The sequence below is a fragment of the Haliaeetus leucocephalus genome, unplaced genomic scaffold (genome assembly GCF_000737465.1).
Source record: "Haliaeetus leucocephalus isolate CR32 unplaced genomic scaffold, Haliaeetus_leucocephalus-4.0 Scaffold187, whole genome shotgun sequence".
Lineage (NCBI taxonomy): Eukaryota > Metazoa > Chordata > Aves > Accipitriformes > Accipitridae > Haliaeetus > Haliaeetus leucocephalus.
In genome coordinates this window covers 658,109-670,499 of record NW_010972623.1, presented here as the reverse complement: position 1 = coordinate 670,499, position 12,391 = coordinate 658,109, and the positions used below count along the sequence as shown (strand labels likewise).

The 12,391-nt window shown below is 46.0% G+C and overlaps 1 protein-coding gene across 1 annotated transcript; it reads right to left on the bottom strand.

Moving 5' to 3' along the window:
* Positions 1-325: 325 nt before the first annotated feature.
* TAL2 (T-cell acute lymphocytic leukemia 2) lies at positions 326-9,384 on the bottom strand. The gene is made up of 2 exons (XM_010565220.1): positions 9,254-9,384; positions 326-689 (listed from the first exon to the last, which is right to left on the bottom strand). The coding sequence occupies exon 2, from the start codon at positions 677-679 to the stop codon at positions 326-328; it is 354 nt and encodes a 117-aa protein (XP_010563522.1). The 5' UTR covers positions 680-689; positions 9,254-9,384.
* Between the last annotated feature and the right edge of the window lie 3,007 nt (positions 9,385-12,391).

Here is a 12,391-nt window from a genome sequence, read left to right as displayed (position 1 = left end):
ACAATCTCTTTCCCTACCAGAAACACTGGATGAATTTCTATGGCGTGATTTATGGAGGAGATCAGGGCAGAAGGCCCTTCTGGCTTGCACTCTGCTGTGACAGCAGTGAGTCATTCCCAGTTCCCAGGGGCTGCAAGTTCTCTGTCTGGTCTTCCAGGTTGTTGGCTGACCAAGGATTTCCTTTCCTATTAAATAAAAATGCATACCAAATAAACCAGTAATAAATATAAGTAAATAATCACAATACATAGAGGAGCAACCCACAGATTTTGCAAAAAGAGAGGGTCTATCAGACTAACACCAAGACTGCATGTCTCATTGTCTGCTAGGGAGATGATGTCTCTGACCAACACTCTACTATATTGCTGCTCATGCCAGGAGAGGACACACCACAGTTTTCAATCAGTGTCAGCTCCTCCATGCTTTGCAAGCATGGGCCTTGCTGGAAGAACCCCAGGATGCTGCCCCGTGCCACCACTGCCGTCTGCTGCAGGCCTGGCTCCCCCAGGACCTTGACGAGGAAGTTTATGTATCTCATAGCTAACCGGAGTGTCTCATTCTTGCTCAGTTTTTTGTCTGGCGGGTGGGTGGGGATGAGTTTCCTCAGCTTGGCAAAGGCGCTGTTGACATTTTGCTGCCTCCATCGCTCCCTGGTGTTGGTGAAGATCTTCCTTGTCATTCTCAAGGTGCTACAAAGCAAAGGCAATGGTGAGTGAATGCTTAATACCCCTGGCTTTCACGCAGACTGCTGCTATGGGGGCACTGTAACCTCTGGGCCAGTGGTGAGCACACAGTGGTGGTGCTATAATTTTTGCCCTCTGTGGCTGATGCCCTTATCCTGCATGTCCTGCACAGACATCCTGATCCTAATCCCTAATGTCATGTTCCCATTCATTATCATGATCTTTCTTAATTATTGCAGCTGCAACCAGATGCCAGAGTCCAGTAAGGACTTCACAAAGGAGTAAATGGAGTTTAATTTCCTCATACAACCATGTGGTGCTGCTACACACCCAGCTTCTCCAGGCTCCTGGGAGTTCCCCTGCAGCAGAATTCCCAATAGCCAAGGCATTAGTTGTCCCACTGGGCAGCATGAGGGACACCCAGACACTTTTTAGGGGGGAAGGTAGGGAGGCAGGCCCAGGGCAGAACACATCCATGCTTTCCCAACCCTAATTCTCACCTTCTTGGGGGCTGCTTCCAGCTGGCCCAAGCTTGGTGACTCATGGCTGGAGCTAAGCCAGGTGGACTTTCATCATGGGCCTTCAGTGAGCAGACAGCCAACACTACAGACACGTGTGATTATGGTTATTACAGGAGACTTCTCCAGGGAAGCAACAGTCTGGTTCCCTGCCCAGCCCACACTGACTGCTCACTGCTGGTGGCAGAGAGTCTGCAGTCTGATCCATTCAGGTTTCTGCTTTAGCCTCTGAGAGCTGCCAAAACTAAGCCACAAGTGCCATGAGTGCAGGCTGCAGAAGGAAAGTACGATTCCTACAAAACATGCAGGCATGCCAGCCAAAAGGTCTACATAGGTGTTACCTGTCCACCCTGCCTCACAGAGCTGACCAGCAAAGGGAACCCAGTGTCCAGAGCAGAGCTGGCAATAGAAGAATGCTGTACAAGGGGCACACAGTAATTTAAAATTACATTTGCCAGAAAGGTTGTCAAAAGATCTTGGGATTGCCTTAACCCTGCTCCCACCGCCACTGGAAAGAATCTTCCCTTCTTTCCCACAGCCCTGCGGGAGATATTCACTTCTCCATTTCTGAAGCTGCTCATTATGCCAATGGCACACAGACAGTTGGAGCGGGGAAAAATTATCCGCAGCCAAGAGACTAAAGGACAAATGTTTCCACTTACCCTCTTATGCATGTGAGAACCTCAGCTTTTTATATTCATTGGCAAACACATCCTTAGAGCAGTCCCACAGGAGACTGGGGAGCAGGGGGGATAGCACCCTTCACCCTCAGAAAGAGGAAACTTTGGCGTCACAGCCCAGCTGTGATCCCATGTCCATGTGAAGCAGCCTCATATCATGCAAGACACTCGGGGTTCACCAAAGTATGTAGTAATAGTCTGAGTGAATAAGGGAATCCCACTGTGACTCAGAAGTTAATTGGGGTGCACTGGCAGGGAGACAAGACATGATTGGCAGACAGAGAAGTTCCCTCCTAGCTCCTTCAAGTCCCAGCCCAGCACTGATTACAAATCACCAGGGAAACACAGTTACAGCATTGTAAATTATGTCAGAACCGTGTTCAGAGACCTCGGTCAGAGACGCAGCTAATACAGATGCGCCCATGCATACTATACATGGCTATGCTCATGCCACCCATACCTTGCAGGCTCCTCTTGGCCATAGCCTTTACAGAGCTAACACATTTCTATTTTGGTAGAAGTCTGAAATTACTGTCAGGCCCAGTTGTCTACTCTGCCTTTAGGGGACAAGAAAATTGTCTCATCAAAACGTCCTTGCTTCCTGAGATGCTCATTTAAAAAGGAAACCCTCATATTTCAGGTTCCTGAGAGTTTCTCATTTTTTTTGTAGAGTTAAATTGAGACCCATTGCTTGATCCGAATAGGGATTGTATCTCTCTTTTTCTTTTTTTGCTATTCTCCTACTCCATGTATTACTTTTGGCTTTTGCTATGGGAACAAATCTACTTGGTACTTTGCACCTATGTGAAACAGCTAGCATGTACCTTTTTGGCAAGAATGCTGCTGTATCAGTGGTACAGATTTTAAACACTGTCTTCCAGTGCTCCTCTGTACGGCAGCACATTCGCTCCCCAAGGCAAAACTTTTGCCTTTACAGTTTTATGCTTCCAAGCAGCTGCTTGGTTCCATGTGAAATTCAGAATGCCACCTGCTTCTCTCTCTCTCTTCCTCTCTCTCCCTCTCCCTCTCTCTCTCCTGTTTTTGGTGTGTGGGTTGTTTGGGGTTTTTTTAAGACAAATTTAACTGTACAAAGGCAATTATTTTTTATAGCATAGGGAAAGTTATTTGGGCTTCCTTATTTCTTCTAATGGGTTGGGCGGATTATATTTTGCCAGGCCTTTCAGTCTCTGCACTGTAATTCTGGTATGTGGGTCTGGGTTTGCTGGATGACTGTTTATATCTCAGCTACAAATACCAACAGAGGGTCTGCTCCCCTGCTGCAGACAGTCCCCAGCACAGCACTCCAGCAAAGCAGGTTAACATCCGGCCCTGGTGCTGTGAACATGTCATCTTGTCCTGTTAGCAGTGTTATTAGTGGAAAAATAACCCCAGCCTACTCATTCACACCACACTTTCTTTGTCTCTCTTCTCTTGCCTTTGCAAAAGACAATACTATGTCTATGGTCACAAGACTTGTAAGCAAACAGATGCCTTTGTGAGGCCAGCTCCTGCTTTACACTTTAAAAATGTGTGTTTGTATTTCTGAGATTTATTCAAGATCAGCAAACAGTGGCTCTTTCCCTCCCCCAGTGCCTCCTCTTGCACTAATAGCTCTACAGAAAGCTTCATTTCAGGTGTAATCTACCTCTGTACACCTCTCCATCTTAAATTCCTCTCTCCTTTTTCCCTTTACTGGTGCAGGTTTCCTGTTGTTGTGCTCAGAGTTTCAGCTAGAAACCTAAGAGAAAAACAAGCGTGGTCCAATTCTGCAGTAATTGTAATGTTTCAGCACAGCTTCTTTTCTTGTATGGTCCCCTACACATCCCTCGAGTTCTCTGTAACCACAGCACCTTCCAGTGTAAAATGCAGCCAGTTTACTACAAGGGATCTGATTTCCATTCCTTTTGTCTCATTCCATTCCTCCTCTTCCCTCCTTCTCTCCAGGCCTCCCCACCAAGCTTGGCTTTCAGTACGATATTACTCGCAGCTTCAGGTCTTCGCTAATGTTGCACATCTGAGTAATGTATTCTTTAGCTTTCTCTGGTGCACTGTATAAAATATATATTGTCTAGTGGCTGCATGCGGCTTATATCCCACTGGTCCCTTTTAAATTTGTGCAGAAATCACCTGTTTGTACGTATCATGGACAGACAAATTGCATTAACCTGCAAGCCTGGATTCTGTGCTTTCTGGTCACCTTCCCTAACCACAGGTTAACAGCCCCACATTTAGCTGACAATAAAGAAACTCAGGAAGACAGCAGCTTAAATTCAAGAGGATTAATTCTGCTCTTAGGAAGGTAAATCTGGAAGGTTACACCATTTTCACTGGGTGAATTACTTTGAAGGGCAAAATGTTGCCACTGAGGACAGGATTTAACTCAGATCAAGAAGACATGTCCAGAGGTAGTAGGTAAGTGCAGTTTCATGAGCTAAGATCCACATCTGCAGTGTGTAAAGAGAACTGTGCAAAGAAATCTCAGCCCGGCAGTGAATCTGCTCCAACAGCCAGAAAGAGAAAAAACAAAACACCACCACCTACCAAACAGATAACTGAAGCTCTTTCCAGTCCCCTGCCTACCTCTCTGGAAAATATAAAAATAAGGTGGGGTGTGGGGTGTGTGTGGAATACTGGCTGTCATTAATGCAGCAGCAAGTGTCACCAGACAAAAGACTAAACAATAGAAAAGATGAAGATCTCTCCCTCGGTAGCAGCAGTTCTCACAGCCTCTCTATGCAAAAGCCATTCAGGCAATTCAGGCAGCAGCAGCAGAGCAGTTTAGGCACAAAACACCATCTCTGCTAGGGCATTCCCTGGCAAATGGCCCCTGAGCCAGCAGTTAATGTCTTTGGGCTGGCAGGGGACTCGCCAGGAGCCCAGCACTCCGTCATAAATAGTGGGTTGCTATTAAATAAAGATCTTGGATGAGAAAGTTCCTCCCTCAAGTTATACCTTTGACCTCAGTGAAGTTAAATCCATGTTGAAACCGGCCACTGGAGACCTACTCCAGCAAATCTTAATCAGACAGCAGATGCCTGCTGCCAGCAAGAATTGGAGTGCTTCTAGGAAACCTGCAGTGCCACACCGTTACTCCATAGGGGAAACCCAGCGCCTGCTAAAATTGGTTATTTATTTAACACATTGCATTGGATTTTGTGAAGTCCCCTCAGCCCTTAAGTAAATGGCAACAGAAGAGCAGATGGTGCCTGTTTGCTGTATCAGGCAGGTGCTTGTGAGCCTGACCTACCCAAGGGAGCAAAGATTCCCCAGCTATCACTCCTTGCTGCTGTGTTTTGTTCACTTTGCATCAGTGTGATCTGGAGAAGAGGAGAAGGAGGAAGCTCATTGTTTCCTTCTTCAGTTTCATACAAGCCTTGGAGCATGGGACTCAGCTCTGTGCAGAGGGGAAGATTGAGCATGGCTGTCACAAGACATTACACTGCCTATCCATAACGCATGACTTTTTTTCCTCACCCACTACAAGGAATAAGCTCAAACTCTTTGCAGCTGAACCATGCTCTGTTTGCCGCATGGCTGCTTGGATTGCAAGGTCTTCCTTTGGGTTGGGAGGGGAAGGAAGAGGAGAGGAGACAATGCATTGCAGCTTCACAGCTTGGAAAAGGAGCAGCGCACCTCTAAGTACACCTCCCGGCTTTCCTCAGCCCCCTCTCTCCATCGCTGCCTCCCCTTATCTCGGCACTATACCCCTCCCCAAGTGCCTCCCACCTGAAATCCCACAGGTAGACTGGTCAACAAGGACACAGAGAGAGAGCACAGTGCAGTCAGCCAAACAAACACTGGGCTGGCAATCAGGGAATTGAACTTCTGTCCTCATTCTGCTGTTCCTTTGCCTCAGGCAAATTCCTTTTTTTTTTCCTTTCCTGCATCTCTGTGTCCCTGCTGCCTGTAATTAGTCTGTCTCAGCTGCCAGGTTTGTGGAAAGGAAAGAAAGCATTTTTGTGTGTGTGTGTTAGAGCAGCCACCAGCACACAGTGGCCCAGCCTTGCTCGGCATTGGTAGGTGCTGTGTTTGTGTAATGAAAGACAAGACCCTCTCCCAGTTCTCGCAGGGCAATTCCTAACACCAGCAGTGAACTTCATTTTGTTTCAAATAAGATGTGGGAAGAGGAGTTACTTCAGGAGTAAACAAGGGCTCCTTCACTGCCTCATGCCTCTGTTGGGAGTGTTATCTGACAATCATGCCACAATACAAAGTACAGCAGAGCAGCAAAAATGCTGTAAAAACCAGTCAGCACTGACAGAGTGATTTACCTTTTTTAGAGTCTGTAAATCTGGGACAAAACGTACATAGTGGAATGTCTACTTCTGGGAGCCCTCCTGTCTAAGAGCAGCATTTACAGAAACACAGCTACACTGTGCTCTCATTGAACCTTTAGAAAAAGGAAATTGCTGGAGTCTTCAAAAGCAACTGTGCAAAAGTCTTAAGCTTAAGTCAGCCTTCATGTTTGGGGATACTGGTCTATATGTGATCACAGTTTCAAAAGGCAAGTTTTTCACCTGACCCAGTGTTGCCTCTGGGTTGCTTAGCTTTGTTATCCGAATGCCTTCCTAGAGGGTGCAGTATCTTCAGTGGGGGAGAGAGCTCACAACTTTCTGAAAAATCAGCCTAGCCTGCAGACTTCATAACCTGGACACCCTGGCATCGTGTTCCCTAAGGCTGTCTCAGGAAAGGTAGGTCTGTAAAGCAATGGACTACCACCCAGCAGGCATTTGGGAGAGCAGAAAATATGTCGTTAAGAACTTACCAATAGTCATGAAGAGGTTTACTCTGCACATGGGAGTGGTTTTGTTTTTTTCCTGTGGGTCCCCTCTTGTCAATGCTTTTTATGTTCCTTTGCAGTAAAGTCTATACCACAGCTCTGTGCAAAACAAAGAGCCCACTCATGGGCTGCAACAGCTTTTGCTAAACAGACGTCTAGTGTATTGGCATGGATATGACAGCTTGCAAAGCTGAGGAAGGAACACTCTGCCAGAAGGTTTAGCCTTTATTTGCTAAACTTGCATTTGTGTTATTTTCTGTTCAAGAAGATCTGAGGGTCTTTCATGGTAAAGTACTTCTCTGTCCTCCTGGTCCCTTGTCCAGTAAGGCCCTCTTGTGTCAAAGGCTGAACTACAGTTCCAGTGGGTTTCCTTTAAAAACAGTCTCTGCCAAATTCACTTCCCAAATACTACATACAGACACTATCCCTGTGCTTCAGGGTTAACACAGAGAAGAAAAACAGGTTGGTGGTCTTCCAGGAGTTCCTCCGGGACTCATTTTTTTCCAGACCCAGTGTGCAGAACCCTGTTCTACACAGATATTTGCTCCCAGCTCGTTACAGCACTCATTCCTGTATACCTCCCTCTGCACCTGCCACTATGAGGCAGTGAGGTAGCTGTTAATAGCAGAAACACGTCCTTTTGCTTTAACTTCTTGCTTTGCCTGCATATGTGGGAAAGTCCACATCCTCCTTACTGAAAGTCTGTTATGTAAAGAAGGAGGGAGGACCAGATGCTGCATGTCTTAACAACTCAGCAAAGAGTGGTCTGCAGCAGCTGACGCTGTTATGGGAGTTGTTAGGAGCAGAGAAGGGAAAATCCAGTGCCGTAAGGGACATTTGCATGAGGGGAATGTAGATCTTGTGCTGTTTGGATATAACCCCCAGAGAATATTTGCTTTTGCATTTTATGCAGGTCTGCTCTGAGGCTGATAGCAAATGTGTCTGTGACTTCAGCAAAAGCAAAACTGAAAGTTTGACAGCATCATGATAGTGGCATCCGGTGACCTGTCTTCCTACCAAACACAGGTTAAAACCAGTCTGCTGACCACCATGGCATCACCCCAGGAATTAATTGGGTCTGCTGTGTGTAAGACTAGAAGTCACCATAAGCATGGAGAAACATAACCACCACAGCAAATTGTAACTTCCAAAAGTGTGATAAAAACCACTGCAAGACAAGGACCATAGTCCTGTTTTCCCATAAATGTCATGCTGCTCTGTGGGGCTATGCCTGATAGAAAGATCAGTATGAAGATCATTCCTGCCTTAGCCACAGTCTTGTGGGCACCTGCATTTAGTCACCAAGCCTCCTACCTGGTATGCTGACTCACTTAATTTCTTGGATCAGCTGCTTCTTTCACAACTACTTTGATGATTTATATAAACAGGCAGTAAAAAAAAGCTGCATTTATTTTAGGGTTTTTTTTGGAAACTATATAGAAATGTATGGTGGAAAAGGTTCTAAAAATCAAATATCATCCTACACTGTTATATGGAAATCAGGAAGGATAGAGACAGCTACTTCAGAAAAATGTTTGGTTTATTGTTTATTAACTTTCTCAGGCAAATTCAGCTTTATGCAGAAGGCTACCACTGGAAATCTAAACATGTTCTAGATTGGCAGTTTCAAAAGTATTTTTACAAATCTGAGAGTTATTAATATTTACCAGCAGAAGTGAAATTAATAAAATTGCTAAGCTTTTCCTCTCAAGTGAACTATTGAACTGAGCAAAATTGAAATGCCTACATATTTTACATATGCATCAGCTGTATGACAGATGACCAATAAAGTAGTGGGGATATTTTTAAATATGTGAGGAATGGAATTTAAAACTATTTCTTTATACCTTTACCTGCTGACACTGTCATAGGATTTCCACATAGCCTAGTGCATAAGCATGCAGTAAAGTTTAATGAATGCATGGTTATCTATGCTTTTGCAAATAATTTGTTTTAAATATCAAATACCATTGGAGAATTCTGTTAAGTTTTATTTCTAAACTCAGAGAGTCTATGATGCTCTGTGCAATCGTTTTGCACCAGTGCAATAATTCTGATTTACAGTACTTTGCAGTGGTATAAATGAGTTTGTCTAGTGTGTAATTATACAGTTATGATGTAAAAAAATCTAGGAATAGTAGGAACAGTGATTTTAAAATCACATTAGTTTGCTCCACATCTAAGCATCAACATTTCTTTCAAAAGTAGTAAAACCAATTAATAATTTCTCCTGGCATGAGGTCTGATCCACGGAGTCACTGTGGATACTAAGAATTTGAAAAGTCCAGGCACAAAAATAGGGCTACACGGTTACTTTGTTTGATTAAATGTAGCCACCTGTAAGTGGTCCTTTCTGTAACTATTCTCTTTGTCAGATCAGGTGCCTTACTTTTAACATTTTGGTGACAAGATTCAGAGGTGCCATGATAAGAAATAAAAATCCAGTGGATGTTAAAATGCTATGGCAGAAATTCCTTCCTTTAAGGATATTCCCTGCTCGGAGAGGAAACTTTGGCATTCCTAAGAAAGTTGCAAGATAAGCCCAAAAGAGGGGAGGCAACGCTGTAAAGAGAAGAGGCCATTGTCACTTACTTTTCTGGTCACGGGTTCTTGTGGCTCTTGAAACCTGGTCAGCAGGCACACGGACAGCAAAACCGGATGTTTCCTATTTTTCCTTCCCAACTGCTCTCGCAGTGCCTGGCTGCAGAACTCGCTCTTGCTGGAGTCAGCCTAGTGCTCATCCTGGCTGCCTCATTTATAGAGTAGCAGGTCCTTTGTCTGGCGCGTGTCACCACTAGTCCTAGCAATCCAGGGAGCTTGTTTTGCATCTCCCAGGAGATTCTCTCTATCCTGCCTTTTCTCTTCTTACCACATGCCTGATGCCCTTTTCTGGGGCTGATATGGGGCAGTGGCTGAGACTATACTTACTAGCCTTAGAGCAACTCTGGCACCAACTCTGCGCTTTGTGGGAAAGGATGCAACTGGCTCATGGCAAGAATCTAATTTTTCTCTTTTTTTTATTTCTTGGGGGGGGGTGGTAATTTATTTAGTCAGCTCTGAGCTTGTAAATGTCTCCAGAGACAGAGATGCAGTACTCATTCAAAAGCCAGCTTTAAAATGACTCACTACTGTGGGACAGGCTGGTGTGTTTATTGTATTCCTAAGCAGGCGATTCCCTCTCTGCTCTGACAGTAAGTGCGGTGAGGTCGTGGGGGTGACCATGTGCTGACAAACTAATCCTGCACTACCTTTTCTGGTGAAAGTTCCCTTTCACTTCGAGTCCTGGCTAGCACCTTCAGCAGCCTGGAGGACAGGAGGACAGCTACAGCTGCTGCAGTCTCAGTGCTGCCCCAAGCCCTGCACTGGCCCTCTGCCTGAGTCCACATGGCAACAGGAGGCTGTGGATGTGAATTTACACATCTACCAGCTTGCCCTTCACTTCAGGGCCCATGCAGTGCACTAAGGTTAGGTTTAATTCATGCTTTTACAGCAAAGGTGAGCCAGCTCCATACCCCTGTGGCTAGGACGCAGGGTTGGTGAAACAGAGGCTTCTTTCCCCACTGCTGGGGGGGCCCCAAAACTTCCTCTCAGCTCAGGGACAACAGGCAAGCAAGCTGAATTCTGACCATCTGTGTCTATGACAGAGACTGATCCACTCAGCCTCCCCTCACCCTGGGTAACAACTCTCTTCATAAGTGAAACACTGGAACAGGTTGCCCAAGGGGATAGTAGATGCCCCATCCCTGGAAACATTCAAGGTCAGGTTGGACAGGACTCTGAGCAACCTGATCTAGCTGAAGATGTCCCTGATCATTGCAGAGGGGTTGGACTAGATGATCTTTGGAGGTCCCTTCCAACCCAAATTGTTCTATGATTCTATGAAAATAGTCACAAAATTGCCCCAGGCACAAGCCAACAAGGGCATAACCTTGTTACAAACATACAAAGCCTTTGGGACCTATATGACCTTGTCTGCACCTCCATCCACTTCTCCATTAGGTGCTGGGAGTTTTCCTTTGCTTGGAGTTAAGAATGAATAGGGAGAACAAGAGCAAGATACCTACTTATGCACTGGGAGCAACAGGATACTAAAAGGGAACAAGGGATAGGGAAGGAGAAGCCCCAGCTAATCACCCCACTGCAGTCATGGTACAGGAAAATGCCTGCATCCAGGATAAGGTAGCTTTAAGCACACTCCACCACTTTCCTCTGCCGAGCCCCAAGAAACCTCAGCTCTTACCCAGACCACCTCACCCAAAACAGCAAGCTGGCTAGGTAGAGCTCACTTACCAGGCTTTTAAGAGCACTACAAATGTTTCAGTTAACGCAATTGCCCCCATAAATATTAACAACCCAGCAGTGGAATGATGTGGTTGCTCTCCAGAGAGGGCGAGTAGTTCCCCACAGAGCTTGACTGAAGGTTCAGCCCTTTCACACGGTAAATTAACAGCGGCACTACAGCCTGAAAGCTGTGTCAACCGCTTCATTTAGCACAAGTGTTATGTTAACTAAAGGCCCTATTCCAGAGGGGCCTTTGGCCTCACAGAAGCCTAATTTCCATGTAATTTACATTGGAAAGTTGTGGAGTGCCCCTCCTCTCTGTTACTTCCTCCAACCCATTATTTACCCAAAATCTGCCCTGAGATGCTCCAGCCAGCACGCAATGGTAGGGAAGGGAGCTTGTCAGTCCAGAAAGGGGAGGGAGATGAAGCTCTTTGTCCCTAACTGCATGGATACTTCACTGCCCAGAGCTTTCAAAACCTGGCCAGATGAAGCACTATAAAATATACAGCCAGGAAAGTGTCTGTTCTTGCAGGGAGAGGGGTTGGATGGGCTGCTATTCATTCTCTTTCACGTATCCATACAAGAGAGATGGATCCTGCTCCTCTTGCTGTCAGATGCATGCCCTCTCCAGAAGCAGGCTCATGGCAAGAAACCTGCCTCACTGGGGAAACATGAGGAGAAAAAGGGACATCCTAGCACCCTCCCGTGTACTTCAGAAAAGCCAGCACCACATCTGTTTAGTGTTTCAGCCACATCTCAAGGTCTCCTTGTCTCCCTCTCATTGTACAAGGGAATTACTCCTCCTGAACATCTCTGTGGCAGCACAGCTGCAGCTGTGCAACCTGCAGCACCTGAGACATCCTCAGCTTCCCCTCATTCCCCTGCTCCCCACTGTGCCTTGGCACCCTGCAGCCCCAGCTTTTTTCCTCCTGTGAGAGGCCATGGCCACAAAGCTCTGCTTCTGCTGCAAGCACAGCAACACTTTTCCTGCACTGCTGGGACACGCTGTGACCCACTGTCAGGCTGTGGGCAAGAGGTCCCAGGTGTCAAGCTGGCGTTGGTGTCAAGTCATTGAGAATGCTGATGAGATGGCACAGGGATGCTGACTTTTACGCTAACCTTAAGGGTCTTTTCCATACTGTCAGATTGCTCCGAAGGGGTCAAACATGATGGTCTGCTTTACTGTCTCTTTATTAAGCTTCCTATTGAACTGTGATTACTTGGCACCGATGAACCACATCAGTCTCATTCACCTTCCTCTCCGTACTCAATAGTGACATGGCAGCAGGAGGAATACATTATCAATATATCCCTGCAGTCCTGGGATTACTTTTCCCTGGAGCAGTCCATAGTTGCCAGGATAGTATAGCTCAGCCAGGAGTAAGGAGAGGGGAACAAGAGCAGTGAAAGCAATATTGCACCCTGGGCATGCTCTTCCTCACAAAA